The 21,998-nt window shown below is 46.4% G+C and overlaps 1 protein-coding gene across 1 annotated transcript in view; it reads left to right on the top strand.

Annotated features, from left to right (window-relative positions):
- The first annotated feature begins 5,678 nt into the window (after positions 1–5,678).
- The window catches only part of GNPDA2 (glucosamine-6-phosphate deaminase 2), a 31,316-nt gene continuing 14,996 nt past the window's right edge, over positions 5,679–21,998 (top strand). Inside the window, exons 1-2 of the mRNA XM_054990609.1 lie at positions 5,679–5,770; positions 14,194–14,357. Of these exons, the coding sequence (XP_054846584.1) occupies positions 14,234–14,357 (124 nt within the window). The 5' untranslated portion in view covers positions 5,679–5,770; positions 14,194–14,233. The remainder of the gene's footprint in view (positions 5,771–14,193; positions 14,358–21,998) is intronic.

The raw sequence follows: 21,998 nt of genomic DNA on the forward strand, positions 1-21,998 counted from the left end.
CCTACAAAAGGACATGTGCTGGTTCTGATCCAGTCTCTGGTTCTGGAGCTGAGGCCTCCTCTTTCACCTTTCTCCCAGAACTTGTATTAGACATTGCTGTCAATAAGGAACTGGGAAACATAAGAGGCCTCTACATCCCCAAATGATCTTTGGATCACCCCAAATCACACAGACCTGAGTTCCAGAGACAGTCCCTCACAACAGGACATGTGCTGGTGCTGATCCAATCTCTGCTTCCAGAGCTGAGGCCTCCTATTTGGCCTGCCCCCCAGAACCTTCTATGAGACATTGCTGTGAATGAGGAACTGGGGAAAATAAAATCCCTCTGAGCCCCCAAACATGCGCTGAGGCAGAACTGCACCTTCTACTCATAAACCATGGCTTAATGGTTGTCTCTGGTGGAGACGAAGTCAAACTGTCTTTGAGGTGGGACAATGATGTAGGGATGTTTGATTGTGCCTCCCTGTGAGGAACTACAGATGTAAAAAGATTGTCTGATGATTGATGTTGTCTGGATGGGTGAGGCTACAGTGGGAAAGGGGGTAAAGATAGATTTCGAAAGGTGTGTGAATGAATTCATTCAAGTTCTTCTGGAGTCCTCCATTGTTCTATGGTTATGTTTAAACACAGTTATGGTTATGGTTAAAACACAGCTAGTCTGTGTTTTAAACACATAAGAGGGGCTTATGATAGTGCCTTATTCATAAGCCTTCTTAACATCGTGAGGGCAGACGTGACCACTTATAATCAGGCACTCAAATGGATAAGTTAACACTCTAGTCCAGGCTCCAAATCTGCGGAGGTCCAAGACCAGACCTGTTTAGAGACAGAAGCTGTTCCCAATATGAGCTACAGGGAGGCAGCCCACATTGGGCGTCATAGCACCAGAACCAATGTTTAGATCAGCAACACCATATGCCATCTTGTAGGGCAGAGTCTCTGGAGTGCGGAGCTGTGTGATTTGGGGTGATCCAAAGATTGTGTTTGGGCACAGAGGGCCAATGCCTGATAGAAGGTTCTGGGAGGCAGGCCAAATAGGAGGCCTCAGCTCCGGAACCAGAGATTGGATCAGCACCAGCACACATCTTGTTGTGGGGGGACAATCTCTGGGACCCATTATTTGGGGGTGCAGACGCTTCTTATATTTCCGAGTTCTTTATTCACAGAAATGTCTAATGCAAGGTTCTGGGAGAAAGGTGAAATAGGAGGCCTCAGCTCCAGAAGTACAGACTGGATCAGAACCAGCATATGTCCTCCTTTTGCGGACAGTCTCTGGAGTTCAGGGCTGTGTGATTTGGGGTGATCCAAACATTATTTGTGGGTGCAGAGGCCTCTTATGTTTCCCAGTTCCTTATTCACAGCAATGTCTAATACAAGGTTCTGGGAGAAAGGTGAAATAGTAGGCCTCAGCTCTGGAACCAGAGACTGGATCAGAACCAGCACATGTCCTTTTGTAGGGGACAGTCTTTGGAGTTCAGGGCTGTGTGAGTTGGGGTGATCCAAAGATTTTGGGGGTGTGTGGAGGGCTTATCTTTTCCCCACTTCCTTGTTCACAGCAATGTCTAATACAAGGTTCTTGGAGGGCAGTCCAAATAGTAGGCCTTAGCTCCGGAACTAGAGACTGGATCAGAACCAGCACATGTCCTCTTGTAGGGGACAGTCTCTGGAGTTCAGGGCTGTGTGAGTTGGAGTGATACAAAGATTGTTTTGGGGTTCAGAGGATTTGTATTTTCCCCACTTCCATATTCACAGCAGTGTCTAATACAAGGTTCTTGCAGGCAGGCCGCATAGGAGGCCTCAACTCAGGAACCAGAGACTGGATCAGAACCAGCACATGTCCTCTTGTAGGGGACAGTCTCTGGAGTTCAGGGCTGTGTGCGCTGGGTTGATCCAAAGATTGTTTTGAGGCATAGAGGGCTTTTATTTTCCCAGTTCCTTATTGACAGCAATGACTAATACAAGGTTCTTGGAGAAAAGTGAAATAATAGGCCTTGGCTCCAGAAATAGAGACTGGATCAGAACCAGCACATGTCCTCTTGCAGAGGGCAGTCTCTGAAGATCTGAGATTTGTAGGATTGTTATGCCAATATAGATTAAGATCATATGCCAATGATCAATACTGAACAATACTAGGCCTAGCTTCTATACTCTCTAGATGAACTTTTATACTTTGCATGAACTTTCAGTGTATTTTTTCTATGTATAAGGTAATTCAACAGGTGTGCTTTCATCCTTTGACAATTAATTAAAATAGTGGACTCTACTGAGATTGATGTTCCTCTATCAGAGATTCAACCAATGGTGATCGTCCAACTTAACTTTTCCTGACACTTGTTAGAGATTTGTAGTTTTGTTGTGCAGTTCAGATTATGACATAATTTTTTAACTAATTGGAAGGCTGTACTATGAAATTATGAATATTCAGTGAAGTGTCAAACCAATCAATATTTGTTTGTGCTATCATGTGAATAGACCCTAAATATTTACATATGATTAGGTATATAATTGCAAACACAGAAAGAATAAGCAGGGTACTGATGGAAGAAATCTCTTGAGAGAATCTAGGTGAGAAACTATTTCTACCTATGTATTTCATAGAAACTTTGAGCAATGTAAACTTAGGGTTTATTGAGAAATGTTAGTGAACTTATTTCTTATTGCCTTTCTATGTTCTGTTGTTATAGGATTCATATTAATAGCCATTTATATTTTGATTGCTTGCTTCATTAAAAAACTAGGGTATATTTTCAATAAAGTGAAATAAACTCTAGATTGGTGTCTGTGTGTTTGATAAGGAGTTGCAAAGCAATATTGAACCCTATATAAATAAATGTACTGATAAACAGCTGGTTCAAAGAACTTATCTGTTTGACAGGTCTAAAGACTAACTGCTTTCTGCTTCCCCGGAGAGAGATCCATCTTTCTCTTGGCAAGTTGAAACTTGGTTTTAGACACGGGATCTGACTCGTTACAGGATGACCCAGTATAGGTCCACTTAGAGTGCTGAGTCTTCTGAATCTGGAGATGTATAATATGTACCCCTGCAAACTTGCGTTGGGGACCTTTTCAATTTCCCCACAATATTTTTCTTTGGCTTTGTGAATAAGGAACTGGGAACTGGGAATGAACTTCAGCTTCGTCCTGGACCCCTATAAGTTTGCTACAGAAAAATCAAACTCTAAAAGTGTGCCAGTTCAAGTAACACAGCTCAGATCTAAGTATTGTTGTCAACAGATATCAATGCAGATAGTCACAGACAGGGCTTTTTTTCTGGGAAAAGAGGTGGCGGAACTCAGTGGGTTGCCCTCAGAGAAAATGGTCACATGGCTGGTGGCCCCGCCCCCTGATCTCCAGACAGAGGGGAGTTGAGATTGCCCTCCGTGCCGCTTGGCGGCGCGGAGGGCAATCTCAACTCCCCTCTGCCTGGAGATCAGGGGGCGGGGCCACCAGCCATGTGACCATTCTCAAGAGGTCCCAGAACTCCGTTCCCCCACGTTCCCCCTGAAAAAAAGCCCTGGACAGAATTAGTAATCTGAAATATACCCCCCCCAAAATTCCAAAATTTTGATCTCTGTGGATCTTATGCAGTTCCTTCTCAAACACTGACTGGAAGTGGTACTAGTAATTCAAAAACCTCTTAGGAACATTGTCTTCATAAATTATTTTCCACGCTGGATGTTTTTGTACCATTAGTTATGGTCTCTCTGCCTCCTCAGGGTAACAGTGTTTGCAATTTTTTTTTAAAAAACTGCAGCTTGTATTATTAGAAGGAAATCAGAGCAAGTTTTATGTGGTGCAAAACAGGAATCGAAAAGGACCCCTTTAAACAGCCTACAACAGACCTAGTAAAAGCAAGTGAGCCCGTCTAGTCAAAAGGCTCTCTAAATCTGCAATTCAGACTGTAAAGACAAAGAATAGAAGAGGTATAAGAGGCTTGTATGTTCATCCTGTTCGGAAGACAAATCTTCACACTGCTGCCCCAAAAGAGATGGCTGTGGTGGAGAGTGCCCTTAAGGCACAGCTGACTTATGGTGCCCTCTGGTGGGGCTTTCATGGCAAGAGATTAACAGAGGTGGTTTGCCATTGCCTGCCTATGCAGCCCTGGTCTTCTTTGGAGGTCTCCCATCCAATGACTAACCAAGGCTGACCTTGCTTCACTTCTGAGATCTGATGAGATCAAGCTTACCTGGGCTATCCAGGTCAGGGCCTGAGATGGCTACCATTGTTTCTATTTGATTTAGCATCCATTTTAAGATTGTCATATAGTAAAGAGTCCAGTAGCACCTTTAAGACTAACCAACTTATTTGTAGCTTAAGCTTTTGAGAACCACAGCTGTCTTCATCTGCTGATGATGCATCTGACGAAGAGAGCTGTGGTTCTCGAAAGCTTATGCTACAATAAAGTTGGTTAGTCTTAATGATGCTACTGGACTCTTTACTATTTTGCAGCTATAGACTAACACGGCTAACTCCTCTGGATCTATGACCCTACAGCATGAGAAAGAGGAGAGCGATGATCCTAAACCAGTAACCCCATGAGTGCCATGAAACCTGCCTGCCAAATTGTTTCCAGGCCCATATTTTACTTCTTCCGTGAAGCAAAAGACATGCCCATTTAGAAATAACTGCCTCCTTCACAGGAGAATCACCCATAGCAGACATCTCCTACAGCAGCCCTTTCTACTGCCCATTCTCAATCCCCTCCAGTTAAAAAAAAGTTGGGGATCCTCAGGAGGTGGTGGGCTCTCCTCCTTTGGAGGTTTTTAAGCAGAGGCCAGATGGCCACCTGACAGCAAGGCTGATTCTGTGAACCTGGGCAGATCATGAAGGGGAGGGCAGAATGAGTGACATCGGTGCTTAGTTCTCATGGCCTTCTTACGTGCCCAGGGTAATGCCAATTTTCCACAGGCCGGTTTGGGTAGTGATCCTGGAGGTGTTTTGCCATCTTCTGGGCATGGAGCGGGGGTCACTGGGGGGGGGGTATTTGCGAATTTCCTGCTTTGTGCAGGGGGTTGGACTAGATGACCCTGGAGGTCCCTTCCCACCCTATGATTCTCTGATCCTGGGTTCAGATGGGGGAAAGGTAGCTTTTATACGCCAAAGCAGCGCACATACTGCTTTAAAGCCCATTGCTTTTCTTCTGCTATCACTAAACAGGAGTCTAGGAACGCTTTTAAAAGTTAAAGCAAGTTGAAATACTTAGACTTTGTATTTTATTAATCTTTGTATTACGTGTTCCCTTCTTCACAAGAATGTTGTTGTTCTCTTGTTTTTCTTTTTCTTTCTTTCTTAAGGTTGATTGTTAATGTTATGGTTTTGAAACCAAACTGTTCGTATAGTATAAAAGTTAAATCTGTTTTCTATGTAAAACGAAAAAGTTAAAATAAAAAATTGTTTTTAAAAAGTTAAAAAAACTTTTGGAAGGCTCCATAATGAAGAGCCCGCTTAGGCAGGCACAGTGCACAATAAAGTAACACTGCCACGCTCCGGGCAGCTGCCGCTCCTGACAGCCCCCTGCAGCCTTCCTCCGCACCCCCGCAAGAAAAAGGGCGCTCTCGGGGCTGCGGCCGGTTTGGCTAGTGAAGTCGGCGCACGCGCAGAAGATGTCTCCCGGCTCTGCCTCCTCTCCTGCTGCTAGAGACTCGCCCCTTTGCCCGTCCCCAGCGCCTTCGCCGGAAGATCCCGCCCCGCTCGCCGCCCGCCCTCGTCTCGGGTCCGTTTTCCTGTTTTTCGGTGCCGCGGGAAGGGGTCGGTGCGGCTTGAGCTCTGGGTGAGTTAGTGGCTCGGGGGAGGCGGCTGAGCGACCTGGGTGTGGAGTCCCTGTTTGTCCTTTTGCAATAGAACATTCAAACCAGATTTCTGTGTTGGGGGAGAGGTGTCTGCATATGCAACAGGGAATATCATTTTTATGGCATGTAAAGCTAAAGGACAATGCAGTACAGTGCATTGCCGTGCGTGATGTTTGTTGTTGGGCTTGTTTAGCACCCGATTTACACTTAAGGAAAATTAGTCTTGTCTCGTATTTCCTGTCCTCAGTTAATGAGGAACATACTAGGAGGCCTGTCTAGGCAGTGGGAGGCTATGCTCTATTACTCTTAAGCAAGGCTATTGTCATTTAAGAAATCTTGTAGGTGAATTATACCCAGTTAAAATCTGCAGTCACTTTTTAAAAACCTTCCTATGGATTGCAGTTTGCAAGTATAGCTGTTTCAAGATAAGTGTGAAAGTTCCTGTGGATTTTAACATCTACGTCGCCTGGTTGTTGTTCAGAATTGCTGGCTGGCTGTTGTGTCCACAAACTGAAAAGCAAAACAATATTGTTGTTTAGTATTGACTGTTAATTTAATGCAAAAACGTAGCAAACTTTAAAGTTACACAGGGATCTGCTGTGAACACTCCGGAACAGGATGTATTAAGACAAATTAACAAGAATGCCCATTGAGAACAATGGGAGATTCCTGAAGGCCTGTTGAATACGATAGGAATGCCAACTGACTTGCATTGACTCCATTGGAATATATTATAGTGCACAAAAGTTGCAAAGAAAATGAGGAATGGATTTAGAGAATCCTGCTCTGTACCTTGGAATGACAGCTGCCGGAGTGGAATGATGGCCCCTGGAACCGGAATCAGTTATCTGTGACTGGAATGGCAGCCACATGGTGGGTTGGCAATCCCTGGGACCAGATAAACTACTCTGAGGCTGGAATCCAGTAGCACCTATAAGACTAACAAAATTGGTGGTAGGAGATGAGCTTTCACTTCTTCAGCAAGAGTCCAGTAGCACCTATAAGACTAACAAAATTCGTTAGTCTTATAGTCTTCTTCAGACTAACACAGCTACCCATCTTGATCTGAGCCTGGAATAACAATGAAATGATGGCCCCTGGGACTGGCCTCCATGTTCTGGGACTGGAATGGCTTCCCCAGTGTGGAATGCTGATCCCTGGGAACAGGAAAACTAGTCTGGGACTGGAATAGAAACATAGCTCTGGAAGGTACCTCAAGGGTCATCCAGTCCAGCCCCCTGCAGAATGCAGGAAATTCACAGCTCACATTAAAAAAAAATACATTGGCCCCAGGGGGGGGAGAGGGGTTTAAAAAAATAATAATAAAAGGACCACCTGTAGCTTTAACCATATACTCTCGGTGGCTGTTGCTAGGCAACCATAACAGTTTAGCCAGAATTTCAGGCTTGGTTTCTGTCTGTAGAAGGGGTGGGGAGCAGGGCCCTTTCCAGGGCTACTTTAGGCTTCAAGGGAGGACTCACTGGGGCCAGGCTCAGAGGGGAGCATCAGAAGTCTTGATGCCACATGACTTGCACATGACTCACCCAGACCTGGCTGCTTGCTAATGTTCAACAGCAGCCTCCACCCCCCTCCTCCCGCCTCAACCAAAGCCGCTGTAATGTAGCGGTTAGAGTTTCAGAGTAGGAACTGGGAGACCCAGATTCGAATCACCACTCCACTGTGGACGCTCACAGGGTGACTTTGATCCCATCACACACCCTCAACCTAACCTGCTTCTCACAGTTGTTGTGAGGATAATATGGAGGCAAGGAGACTGTAGTGAGCTCCCTTGGGATTCCATTGTGGAGAAAGGCAGCATATAAATGAAGTAAACTGAGAAATATAGTTGAAGGTGGGGGAAGAGAAAAGGTAAGTTGTTTGAAGAAGACAACGACATAGGGCAGGGTGAGCAAACGGAGGCTGCCAGGAGGAGGGAAGGAAAGGGGGGGGAGGGGATACAGAAAAAGTGAAGTGCCCCCCTGCAGATCCTTGTAAACTTATGTTTGTTATAAATATTAGGCTGGTATGTAGCAATCTGAATTTTTGGGTTTGCCAGCCTCCAGGTAGTGGCTTCAGGGTTGCCAGCCTCCAGGTAGTGGCTGGAGATCTCCTGGAATTACAACTGGTCTCCAGACCACAGAGATCAGTTCACCTGGAGAAAACGGCTACTTTGTGGGGTGGACTCTATGGAATTATGCCATGCCAAGGTCCTTTTCCTCCCCAATCCCCACTTTCTCCAGATTTCTCCAGGTTTCACTTCCTAGATCTCCAGGAATTTCCCAACTTGGAGCTGGCAACCCTAGTAACCTTGGTTTTCCGGTTTGTTTCTGATAATAAGAGAAGTAACCTAGTCTATAGGGGTTAATCTCTGTTAACAATTCCCCATGTAGGTTTGCCAACCTCCCGATGGAGGCTGGAGCTCTCCTGGAACTACAACTGATCTTCAGGCCACAGAGAGAAAATGGCTGCTTTGGAGGGTGGTGGGCTCGAAGGAATGATACCATGCTGAGGTCCTTCCCCTCCCCCAACCCCACTGCTCCCAGGCTCCACCCACAAATCTCCAGGAATTTCCCTTCCTAGGGTTGGCAACCCTATCCCCAGGTCTCATTGTTTTCTATTTTCACTTGTGTAAATGCCGTATCTGTCCATTGTTTAACTGTGAAGATAGTTTCAGGTAGGTAGCTGTGCTGGTCTGCAGCAGAACAACAGGTTTTGTGTCTAGCGGCACTTTAGAGTCCAACAAGATTTACAGAGTGTAAGCTTTCAAGAGTCAAAGCTCCCCTTTTCAGATATCTACAGAAGGGAGCTTTGACTCTTGAAAGCTTCTGCCCTGAAAATCTTGTTGATCTCAAAGGTGCCACTGGACTTAATACTAGTTGTCATTTATAAACATAAAACTTTGAATTTGAGGTATGTGTATGCTGTGTTGCAGAGCTATAACTAGCTAATTTTGTACCCAAGGCAAAAATAAAGAATTTGTACCCATTATACTTTCATGGTAATTATTTTTTTCATAAAAAGGTAAATATGTAAATAACAATAATGTTTATTTTGGTCATGAGATCAGCGTTAAAAATCAACAAATGCATAAGTGAGTATTTAACTTACTGCTTAAAAATACAAAATTAAACTACATCAAGAACACTTGGAGACCATCCCCCAGCCAGGATCAAGGAAATCCCTGCCCCCAGTCCCTGCCCGCCCCCGACCACGTCTTCCCACCTGCCCGTGGGAAAGGCACCGTTGGGGAAGGCGCTAAGATTGGGGGCGATTTTTAGTGAATTGTACCTGGTGCGAACCATAGCTTCCTCATCAAAACTAATATTATTTGCTACTTCATGTTCTATTGACAAGAGGGAAATGTTTGTCCCCCCCCCCTTATTCCTCACCAGGCAGCACAGCAAAGGCCCAGGCCCTTCCAGAGCAGCCCAGCCCAGCCCAGCCCAGCCCAGAAAAGGCCCCTGCCAGGTCAGTCCTGCCTGAGCTGTTGATTTAGCCTTCATTTGTTTTCCACTGCTGCAATTGGAAACTGGGCAGAAGGTTCAGCCACATTTACGAGTCTCTGATTGATCAGGAAATTCCAGAAGAATCCATTGAACACGCCTGCCGATCCTTTCTTATTTTAATATGCCTTGCCCTCTTTCCATAGGTTTGCGTTGGGCAGCCCTGGGTCCGGAAAGGAGCCTCTCGCTTTAAAAAGACCGGGGGGGGGGGGCTCTCCCTGGAAGGCAGGAAGCATCAGCCTGGCTGAGGTCCAGAAAGCCAAGCAGGAGAGAAGACGAGGATTGATTAGGGAGGGAGCTGACAGCCTGCTAGCCCTGGACCGGTGGAAAGTGCAGGGAGGCTTTTTAAAACTTTACCTTTACTGTAACAGGCAAGGAGCTGAGCTGAGCTTAATGAGGCCCTGCCCTTTCGCCCAAATGGACCAGCTGCCCCTCCTTGGTTGGTTCAACTTGAATTTATAAAAATGTGCCCTTTTCCCAACGGCATGGCAGCGTGGGACGGTAGATTAATATTTTAAATATTTTTTTCTGCACACCTTAGCTTTGTGCACTCAAGGCGAGTACCTCACTTGCCTCACCTTCGCTACGGCTCTGATGTGTTGGCTGAAGATGAAAAAGAGAGATGCAAGTTGTGTTAAGGCTCATACGTGTCGGCTTTCTGTTGCTACTCTTCTGCTGTGGTAGATCTGCCTTGGGGAAAATGACATAACAGGAAGATCACTACATGTGAATATATATTTTTACCACATGTGCTGGGGAAGAAGCAACGCACCATAGCTTCACTCCTCTGAAATAAATGTGTGCAGTTGTCCATGCATACGTGCACTCATGAAGACTGCGTGAACATACAGCTATATGGCCTGTGTAGATACATTGTCAAGGCTTAAACTGGTCATGTGGGAACTGGCCAGAAAAACCCTGATCAGTGAAATTGTCTTTCATAGGTACCCGCTTTAATTCTAACACCTGTCCAGGCTGCTGGAATGGGAACCAGAGCACACACTCTTACGTCTTATGCAACATTTTGTATTCGATATCTCCGCTGAAAATCGCTGGACTAGTTTTACATTCATGGCTTTCTAGTTCGTTGCTATCTAGCTAGTTCAATGGCCTCTGTGTAATTCCCACTGGCATTTTTGACTAACCTGATAACATCATAAGCTTTATTTTATGGAGAATTACAGATACCAAGAGTGCCATTGCTGACACTTCAGTATCTTGAATCACAATTTTCAGATCCTGTGGATTTTAAATTTCAGTTTATTTATACGTTTAAGTCAGACGTGCATTTTAAAAAGCCAGAATAGCTGGCCTAAGAGAAACTGTTGTTTAATTAGGGCCCAAATGGAAAATATAATACCTTTTCAGAAGGGAAAATATACAGAACAAGTAAGAAAACAGTATTTATTGGATCGGTTACTTCAGTTATTTACATCCCTATGCAAGTTTTCAAATTTTATTGTTTTCCAAGTATCTTCCCCCCCTAACTATCTGATGCATTCTGTCACATTTATGTTTTCAGACAGAACTGATCTAGTACCATACTTCAATCCAGAGCTTTTTTTCTGGGAAAAGAGGTGGCGGAACTCAGTGGGTTGCCCTCGGAGAAAATGGCCACATGGCAGGTGGCCCCGCCCCCTGATCTCCAGACAGAGGGGAGTTGAGATTGCCCTCCGCGCCACTCCAGCAGCACGGAGGGCAATCTCAACTCCCCTCTGTCTGGAGATCAGGGGGCGGGGCCACCAGCCATGTGACCGTTTTCAAGAGATTCCGGAACTCCATTCCACCGCATTCCTGCAGAAAAAAAGCCCTGCTTCAATCCAATAAGCAATATTGTCTAGTTTGCTTGTTTGCAGCTGACAGCAGGCGCCATTAAATATTACTATTACTTCTTTCTGCAATCATCTTTCAGTTATGATGACACATCCTGTAGTGGTTGTCTGTATGTGTGTATGTGGTGCCCTCAAGTCACAGCTGAATTATGGAGACCCCTGGCGGGGTTTCCATGACAAGGGACTAACAGAGGAGGCTTGCCATTGCCTGCCTCTGCAGCCCTGGTCTTCGTTGGAGGTCTCCCATCCAATTACTAACCAAAGCCAACCCTGCTCAGCTTCTGAGATCTGACAAGATCAGGCTTACGTGGGCCAGCCAGGTCAGGGCAGTTGTATATATGTGGCTTATTACCCAACAGCTGTCTAAACTACTTAGAAAAATGTCTAATCATGGCTGCCTTTTGTTTCTGTACTGCCATTAGAGAAAACCACTAACTTCTGAATAGAATTTCTGTTTGGTCTGAACCAGTGTTGTATAGTGGTTAGAGTGACAAGGATCTCAGAGACCCCGGTCCAAATTCCCACTCCAGCATGGAAGCTTGGTGGGCAGCCTTGTGCGTGTCCCTCTCAGACTGACCTACTGTCAAACCCTCCCTGTCCCACAAGGAGATTTCTTATGGGAGTCCAAAGTCAAAACACTCAATGCTGGAGAGAGTGCATCGTCACTTCCAGAGCAGCAAAGCCACACCAGCCTCTTTGGCTAACCTCAGCCTGTGACCAAGGGGCAAATCTCAAGCCCTGCAGGGTATCAAACAAAAAACAAGTCAACCCTTCAAGGTATGCCACTTTCTAGACTAACAGTGCAATCCTAAGCAGAGTTACTCCGGTCTAAGCCCTGTATAAGTTCCATAAAACAATTTCTTAGGTTGCTGCAGCAAGTAGGCTCAAGCACTGAAACCCGAAATAATATCACAAGAATAGGATTAATAAAGTTTATTTTAAAAAAAATGCCAAAAATATACTGTTAAAGAAGTGTGCAATCAGGAGAAGACAAACTAATAACAAGCTAAATAATGATCCTAGTGATACTGTTCAGGCTTTCCGTCCTAAACCAGATGTTATTTTATTCAGCTAGAGCACAAGAGTCTAGGCAAAACTTCAGTCCAAAATCCAGAGAACAAGAGTTCCAAGCCGACACCTGGCCAGACCGTCAGGCTCAAGGCAGAAAGAGGGTATATTGCTACAGGCACCCCTGGCATCCATCCCAAAGGAAAATATGACCATGAGCAAGGATGTTACTAAAATGATGGTTCAGGTTTTAAGGCTACCTGCCTGCAGTATGGCCTGATGGCTTGACCAGTCAGCAAGTTGCTCACCTTGTGAGGCCATGTCTTTGCAGCTAACATGTATTTGCACGTATTTGCAAGTCACTTCACTCCCTGAATGCTGTTCTTAATGAGATGGAACTCAGGTGCGAAAACTCCCGTCTATGTTTTGTCCTTAAAGCTCTGCGATGTGTACCTGCAGCTACTTCCATCTCACCTTATCTGTCTGGGAAGGGGCCTCGTCATCCTGACTTCTCTTTCCCAGAGAAAACAGGCTTCTCTGCTTCTAACTAGGCTGAGAAATTTGAACCAGTGTTTGAAAAAAGGCTAAGAAACAGACTGGGTATATAGTCAGTTTCTCGATGCCAACTGTTACAGGATTGTTGTTAGGAGGATGAAATGAAGGAGGGGAGAATGATGTTGTAAGCAGAATGCCAGGTCCCCCTGCCTCGAAACTGGAGAGGGGCTCCTGGAAGGGGAGTCCCACTTCTGTCCGTTCATGAATCATAGAGTCATAGGATTGTAAGGGACCTCCAGCGTCATTCAGGATAACCCCCCCGAACAATACAGGAAATTCACTACTACCTGTGTGCCTGTGATGACATCACTTCTGGTGTAAACCGGAAGTGACAGCATCTCCGTGGAAAGGCTATGTTTGGGGCCACTTCCTAAAGAATTAGTTCCACTGAGAATTTCTCGACATAAGACATATGACACGTGAAGAACACATGTCGAGAGATGCAGTGTTAGTTGGGAAGGGTAGTTTAAAAAGACAGAGCTGGCGGCTGGGCAAAGGCTTTGCTGTACACTGGAGCTGTGTGAAGGGGCTGTGAAATGCCAGAAGGGAAACTTCAGCCCATTAGAACCTCTCCAGGTCCAAGCCCAGCTCTGAAAGGCAGTTCTAGCCCATTTCCATTCCTTGCTGCCCTCTGGTTGCGATCCCACACAGTTAAGACTGGTGAGGTGAAACGGACAGAGCCTTCTGGGACGCCAAGATGAAATTAACAAACCCTCTGAGGAGTGATCTCCACTGGCTCTGTCTTTTAAAACTACACTTCCTGGCTAACATTGTGTCTCTCTACACTTGGTGAACACGTGCTGAGGAGTCTCGTGTAGAGATACCTGAAATGCTGCTGCTTCTCGAATGTTGTTGTTGTTATTATTATTATTATAAACCAGAAGTTATGTCACTGAGAGCATGCAGAGTGCTGCATGCTCCAGGCAGCTTCCCCCCATCAGCCAGGAAGGGAGGGTGGGATCCTCCACCCCCAGCGGGAGGCTGGCATCCCTAGTTGTAAGCCACTTTGGATCCTCACTGGGGAGAAAAGTGCAATATAAATAACTCAATAAATAAATGTAACTATCACTAGGACTTTTATTGTTAGAGCAAATTAAGATTGTAAAAATGCATGTATGTACAAAATGTGTGTAAGATCTTTGACAGGTTTCCTAAGGGAAAAGACCGTATTTTGCAACTTCAGTGTAAGAATGATTGATTATCAACTTGTAAGCGTTTGAAATCTGGTGAAAGTGGGTCAGCATGACTTCAGGGCAAAAGGAGACCACCTTTCGATGGTCCACCCGAGGCTTGGTAAAGCTCATGGTTTTCCTGCTTGCCGAGAACAGCGGAAGACAAGAAGGGAGGTGGTTATGAGCCACAAAGCAGATTATAGCCAGTGGCTCCGTGTGGCTCAGCAGGTCACAGGTTGTAGAAGCCTGGTTTGACAACACGCCGTCTGCGTTGCTGTTGGAATAATTGTCTCTCTCTCTCTCTCTCTCTTGTTTCTTCTCCCCTCCCCTCCAGCTTTAACTTTAATTTGCCTTAGGAGTGGTTTCTCACAAGGATGAGGCTGGTAATCCTGGATAACTATGACCTAGCTAGTGAATGGGCTGCAAAGTATATCTGCAATCGCATCATCCAAGCCAAGCCAAGCCAAACCAGGTATTTTACTCTTGGTTTACCAACAGGTAATATATATATATATATATAATATATCTTTTGTTTTGCATTCTGAAAATGTTTTTGAGGCAACTCAGTTATCCAGTAACATCGCTTCAGTTGTTTGGTGGCTCTGAACTGTTTTAGTGCCCTGAGCAGAGGACTGCTTTTTTGTCTCTTAGCATTATGTTTGAACCAAATATGTAACCTTCTTTTAACTGCTGAATTCAAAAGGCCTTTCCTGAGTTCCGCTTGCTCTGTGTCACTGTGACACAGCCCCGTTCCCCCGCCTCACCACGTCTTTCCTCGCCTCCTGACAGTCCAGTTTCGGTTCCTTGTTTGATTGTTGAATTGCTGGCCCAGCGTCTTTGCTGGGAGTTTTTAACATCAAGAGGCATTCCAGCGTACAACTGTTTCCTGAACTGCATCTGAAACTGCCCTCTGCTTGAAAGTGGTTTATTTTAAGGCACATGCCTAACTACTGTCATTTATCCATTTATTGCATTTTTATCCCATCCTTCCTCCAAAGGAACCCCATTTGGTGTACATGGATCTCCTCTCTCCTCAGTGTTATCTTCATAACAATCCCAAGACAGTTTTCCCAGGGCTAGATGCCACACCACAGGATTTCCTGTCACAATTTCCTATATAGCCCACGGCGTGGGGGTTCCCAGTAGGAATTTTAAAAGGTTTGAAAAGATAGAATCTTGCCTACCCAGTCCTGGGTTAACAATTCAGGGGTAGTGAACTAAACAACTCAAGATGCATGTATGCCTCTTCTGAGCGCTTTTCCTTGTGTGGCAACTGCCCTCTGTTTCAGGAAAACAGGCAAGGTTGTTGCCCAGTGGGGCCTACAGCAGACAGGTAGTTTCCACCTTGAACAGCCACTGCCAGAGAAGTGGGTGAAGTAAATACGGCTCTTTTGGCTGACGGCAAATGTGAATTGGCTGTCTGTGAGCTGCAGAGTGAATATAATTGAGCTGAATTGAAAAGAAGAAGGTTTACTTTTTTATATTTTTTTATTTTAAAAAAATAATAATAAAAGGAGCTACAGAAAGGAAAAAAGGAATTGTGTAGCATAATTGTGTAAATCACAAATAATTGTATATAACAGAATATATAAAACACAAAGTATTTCTCTCCAATGTCCCCTTCATTAAATTCTTAACACACTATCTATTGAGATTCTATGATTACTTACTTATATTAAGGTCCATTTATATTCATCATTTTAAGTTACAAATTTCATATCTAATCTGTTTTGCAACTACATTATTAGTTTCATCATTGCTACACATTCAGTATTACGTATTTTTGCCACTTCTACATAGTCAATATAACTTTTAACAAATGAGTAATATATCAAAATATGTAAGGGAATATTATATATCTCGTAATAAAAAAATTAAAAAGTTTCTGCTCATGAAACTTTTTTACACTTATTCTCACAATATTTAATTTGGGGAGTTCCGGTGAGGAGGGCAAGGAAGGTGGACGTCCCAGCAAGAGCTAAGAGACAGCACAGCTAATGGCTGATAGTGGGAGAGGTTCCACCTGGCTAATCTGCCTGGATCAAAGGACAGATCGTGAGTTTTCCCATTTGCTTTCCTAAGATTGCTTCTGGGGGGCATTTTATTGCGGAGGCGGAGGTCTCGGCAGTCAGGTCCACCCTGCCTTAAGCAGTTGGAATCGGGGAGATTCATCTCTACTCAGAGGTGTGCTGGAGCATATTAATGGACATTACGCTTTCTTCTCCTCATTTCTTGATGTTAGAACAGAACAATTACTTTAAGAACAAAGAGAGATTTTCTCCAAGACAATGAGATAATTCATTTTGGTGAGAGAGCATTTTTTCAGGAGGTTATAAAAAGATGTTTGAATAAATCTTTCTCCGGTTTCTTGGAAGATTTATGGACCTAGAAAGTACAAAGTCTAAATATTGAATTAAAGGGGAAGATTTGCAAGTTCCTTCTTCAAAGACTTACTATTGGCATCTGCAGGCCTTTTTTTCAGGGGGAACGCTCCGGAACATCGTTCCGGAACCTCTAAAAAGAGATCACGTGGGTGGTGGCCACGCCCACGTGATTCCTTTTCCTTCTGCGCTGCCTCTCTCTTTTAGCAGCAGCAGCAGCAGCAGCAGCAGAGACTTGTTAAAAAAGAAAACAAAAAACAGACCCTTCAACCCAGCTCACCATCCTGAGTCGGGAAGCCAGAGGAGGGGTGGCTGTGGCATTGAGAAGTGGAGGTGAGTGGGGCGCAGTCTCTCCTCCACACCTGCCACTTAGGCGCCGGAAGCTGGAGCTGCAAGCTGGAGGAGGACTTGCCCGCCTTGTGCAGCTCCGAGGCCGGCACGAGTTCTCCTCGTGGCCTGCAAGCCGGAGGAGGACTCGCCTGCCTAGGTGCTGGTGCGCGCTATGAGCGGTCATAGCTCTGAGGCCGGCATGGGCTCTCCTCGTGGCTTGCAAGCCGCTGGAGGACTCACCCGCCTCGGTGCTGGCGCGTGCTATGAGCGGGCGCAGCTCCAAGGCTGGCATGGGCTGTTCTCGTGGCTTGCAAGCCGCAGGAGGCCTCGCCCACCTCGGTGCCAGCGCACGCTATGAGCGGGCGCAGCTCCGAGGCCGGCATGAGCTCTCCTTGTGGCTTGCAAGCCGCTGGAGGACTTGCCCGCCTCGGTGCTGACGCGCTATGAGGCTGGCGTGAGCTCTCCTCGTAGCTTGCGAGCCGCAGGAGGACTTCTTGTGGGCACATTTAACGTGAATTTTAAAAAAATCTGTGTTTGTTGCTATTATCCCCCCTCCCTCCCTCTATAGTGGGCACTTCTAACATGAATTTTAAAAAGTCTGTGTGTTTGGTGGCTTTACTCTCCATGGTGAGTTGGGCACTAATCTGTCTAGAAGAGCAGTATATAAACATGCTGTGGTTGTTGCTATTTCCCCCCCTTCCCTCTCTCTATAGTGGGCACTTCTAACATGAATTTTAAAAAGTCACTTCATGTGGCAGCGAAGAGGAAGTGGTGTCACTTCCGGAAGCGATGGCACGGCCAGGAAGCAGTGTCACTTCCGGAGCCGGGAGCACTTCCGGAAGTGATGTCACTTCCTGGAAGTGATGTCATTGTTTGCTTCCGGCGGCGTGTCATAATGGAGAGTTCCACCACCTCTTTTCCCAGAAAAAAAGCCCTGGGCATCTGCCATCTGTCCCAAGGGAGGGGGATGGTGCAGCTGGGTTTCTTTGCCAAGGTTAGCTTGCAGCTTCTCTTTCAAGGTTGTGCAGCTGGGAGCCTGGCAGATTGGCCTTGAGTGCTCTAAGCCTGAATGCCCAACCCCCCAAAGGGGGGGGACTAGTTATCTCTGAAGTCTATGTGTGACTGGATTTTGCATGTGCCTTATTCCTAACAAAGCCTTCCTAATATCATGTCACTAGGTCTTTACAATAAAGCTTCAAAAAACCAATCAGTGGAGCCTTTTGTAAATTCCTGGCAGGATGCTTACAGTATGTAAGGAATCACCTTTTGCCTTCTCCAACTCTGCATACATGAACCCCAGAGCCTGTTGAATCCTGCTGCCTGAGTGATGGCTGGAAGGGGAGTGGATGCTGGGAATGCAGGGCTGCCAGAGGATGAGATGGGACCTAAAGATCCCGCCAAAGAGTGTGGGCCCAATGCAGAAGCGTTGGAAAGTACGATGAGGCTCCATACAAGAGCTTCCTGGCGGCCCATGGACTACCGAGCCTTAATGGAAGGAACTCCGGTGCAGTGCAGGGCCCTGCATGTAACCTCTGCCTGGAGGGCGCTGGATTTGAAAGGTTGTCAGAGGGCTCAGCTCTACAGACCCAGTTCTATCACGGGAGCGATGTCCAACCTCCATGTGGATGAAGAGGTAGCAGGAGAGGGAGAGAAGACTATGGACACTGTACACCAAATTCAGGCTGAGACGAGACATGCGCATATTCAAGAGGAACATGCAGGAGTTGTTACAGGCAGCCCTCCAGCCAGCACAGCCAAGAGGCCTGGATGACCAGCAGCAACCGCCCTCTCCCTCCGTGGGCAGAAAGCCCCATGACTTCCAGATGGAGCAGTTCAGCCGGGTGGACAGGTGCTGTTGGGACTGCCTGCACAGCCCGTCTACCCTGGTCCAGTGCCACCTCGGCAGCTGCCAGGAGGGCAGGTGCCACTGGCACCCCCTGTGCCACCACTGCAGCCGCCCCTGGGCGTGCGTTGCTAAAGTTCCCGAGTGGGATGAATCAGTGAAAGTGGAGTTCTTTCATGCTGGACTAAATCCAGAATTGGTAGCCAAAGCTATGATCCAAGATGATCCAAGAACCCTGCTTGGATGGATCCAACTGGCATGCGAAACTGAGAACCGGGAGCAAGTTGTCAAACTGCTCTGCCTTCAGCATCAGGCTGGACAGCCTTGGAGAGCTGGAGAAGCCCATGGGGATGTTTACAAGCCAAGAGGGAGAGAAAATCTCAGCTTGACTGAGAAGGAAAGGAGGCTGGAACAAGGGCACTGTTTAAAGTGCGGCAGAGCTGGTCACTTTGCAGCTGAATGCCCTAGTGGAAGAAGGCGGCAAACCCGGTGCTCCGGGGCCAGAGCTGGAGAGGGCTGAGCCATTCTACTCAGAGAGTGGAAGCGCCACCGGCCAACGAGAAGGGTGCATTGGCGAAAGCCAGCCTGGAGCTGGGGAACTTAGAAACCTCGAGGAATGAAAGCAGCAAAGAAGAAGAAAATGTGACAGGAAACGGAAAAGACCTGCTGTGAAGGGCACCCGCCAGCAGGCCCAAGAATCACAGGTGCCAACACCCTCGATGAGACCCAAAGGGACCTTATTTTTTTATCCCTGTCACCTCAGTGCATCCGAGGAGAGGAACTCACATCTGAGCCCTCATAGACTAGGGATGCAGCAGAGATCTGCTATCCCCTGCCCTTGCAACTGGTTTGGGGCTTGACCTAGTTGTACTGCCTCAGCCGGTCCAGTTTGAACAGATGGATGGATCTCATATGAAAAGAGACAAGTGTTCTTATGAAACTGAGTTAACCCCTGTGGGGATGGGGTACTATTGGGAAGAAAGACCCTAAGTTCCCAGTGGTGCTGGGAGTCCAGTGGCTCTGTGACCGTGATCCCTATGTACAGTGGAAAGCTGGATGTATATGCTTCCCGGCAGAGGGATGCCAAAAGCATGTGTGGAATATGACATGGGGGCCCACTCCCCCCCATACTGGAGGAGGTATGCCTGACCCAGGAGGAATTGACTGAAATTCCACAGGAGTACCATGATTTAAGGCAAGTTTTTGAAGAGGAGGAGGCAGATGATCTTCCTCCACATCGCCTCACTGACTGTGTAATAGAATTGATCTCAGGGCAGTCTCCCAAAGGGGAAGTTATATGCCATGAGCCCAGCGGAGTGGGAAGAACGCAGAAATTTTCTTGATAAGAATCTGCAGAGCGGCTTTATTCGCCCAGCTAACTCCCCCCATACAGCTCTGGTGCTGTTTTGCAAGAAAAAGGATGGGAGGTTGAGACTATGCACTGATTACCAGGGACTAAATGTAGTTTCGGTGTCAAACGCCTACCCACTACTTATCATAAGAGATCTGCAGGGGCTGCTTACCAAGGGAAAAATCTTCACCAAAGTGGACTTGCGAGATGCCTATTACAGAGTGAGGATAAGGGAAGGAGATGAGTGGGAAACCGCCTTTAATACGCCTCTGGGTCAATATAAGTATCTGGTGATGCCTTTTGGGTTAGAGGACGCCCCAGGGGTCTTTATGAATTTGATAAATGAAGTTCTGCATAAGCATCTATACAAAGGGTCCGTGGTTTTTCTTGATGACATGTTAATTTACAATCAGGATTATGATTCCCATGTCCAGTTAGTCAGAGAAGTACTGACCACCCTGCATCAGAATAAGTTGTATGCCAAGCTTTTGTGAACTTCACAAAACAGAGCTCGATTATTTGGGATATCGAGTGTCTAGCAAAGGGTTAAGTTTGGACCCAGGCAAGGTCCAAACCATCAAAGAGTGGGAGGCACCACAAACCAGATGCCAGTTACAATCGTTCCTAGGCTTTGCAAATTTTTACAGACTTTTCATTAAGCATTTTGTGACTATTGTCCTGCCTCTCACAGAGCTGTTAAAAACCAAAGGCAGAGAAGCAGTGGCGGCAAAGCCAGGTGCTAAACTGAATTGGAGCGGGGAGTGCCAACAAGCCTTCAAGAAACTGAAGGAACAATTTACTTCTGAGCCCATCTTATGTCATCCTGACGAGAATAAAAAATTCATTGTCCAGGTTGATGCAAGTGATTGTGCAATGGCGTGGGAGTGATTCTCCAAGAGGGTTCAGATGGGGAGCTACACCCATGTGCCTATGTTTCAAAGAGGTTTTCAGAGGTGGAGTGCCGCTGGTTGATCTGGGACAAAGAAGCTGCGGCAGTAAAGCCAGCCCTCTCAACCTGGAGACATTTACTGGAAGGGGCCAAAATTCCCAAGGCCGGATCTTGGGGGGGGGGGCAGGGGGGTTGCCTGCCCCGGGCGCCATCAAAGAGGGGGCAGCAAATGGGCAAAGAGAAGAATCCGAGTTCTCCTCCCCAGCAAACAGCCGCTCATGCCCAGCTCTCCCTCTTGTTTTTTTTTTCTGCCTCAACTCTCAAGAGCAAAGCACACCAAACGGTGGGACAGCCAGCAGAAGGCATGTGTGTGTGAAGGGGGAAGGGAAGGGGAAGGGCTCCACTGCCGCCCTGCCAGGCCCCGGCAGCCAGTAGCCGCCTCCATTTACTCCATCAAAGAGAGAGCGGCCTGTGCACCGGCAAGGAGGGGGATCTGCATTCGCCTCTCTTCCCAGCAAATAGGCGCTTGTGCCTGGCTCACTCGCTTTTTTCCTGTCTCTGCATGTGCGCGCTGCTGCCCGGGGTGAGAAGAGCTTGAAGTGCCACCGCACCAAAAGGTGCGCATGGAGGGGGAGGGGGGGCTCCTCCATCACCCCACCAGCTGGCAGGCGCCATTCTATTTGCTGTATTTGCTCAGAGATCAGCACAGAGGGAGATGATCAAACCAAGGCAGGAAGGTAGGGGTGTGGGATACTAATACTAATATACTTTATACTTTTAAATTTAATTATTCCACATAGCACACTTCTATATGCTAAGTTGTTAAATCAATAAAATAAGACATGATTTGTCAGGAAAGTAAGTTAATGAATTGCGTACATATCAATTCCCCCCCAAATTTCCCAGGTTATGTAGCAAAAAAAAAAGGAGGGGGGACCTTTTTCCTATGGCTTCAAAACTTGTGGAAATTTTACACCACTAGTAAGAACAGTCCTTAGCATTCAGCCTTATGGTATGGTGGTTGCCAGCTTCCAGGCTGGAAATCTCCCAGAATTAGATCTGATCTCCAGCCAAAAGATTACCTCAGGTCAGCAATGTATCAGGAGTGTTTGTCAAGACTGGCTATATTGTCTATTGAAAGTGGTGTGGCAAATGCCATAAATTATGATGATGCTGTGAGAAGTTTTGCAGGAAAAAAAGCCAGAAAAATTCACTTTTAGTTGAAGTTAAGTAGTTATCTGCATTTTCTCCAAAGGACATGATGCCCTAGCAAGAGAGTTTACTTTTCATATATCTCTACTTTGCATCTGCTGTGGATTCTTTTGGGTGTCAGAAACTTGCCTTG

The sequence above is a fragment of the Eublepharis macularius genome, chromosome 10 (genome assembly GCF_028583425.1).
Source record: "Eublepharis macularius isolate TG4126 chromosome 10, MPM_Emac_v1.0, whole genome shotgun sequence".
NCBI classification, from domain to species: domain Eukaryota; kingdom Metazoa; phylum Chordata; class Lepidosauria; order Squamata; family Eublepharidae; genus Eublepharis; species Eublepharis macularius.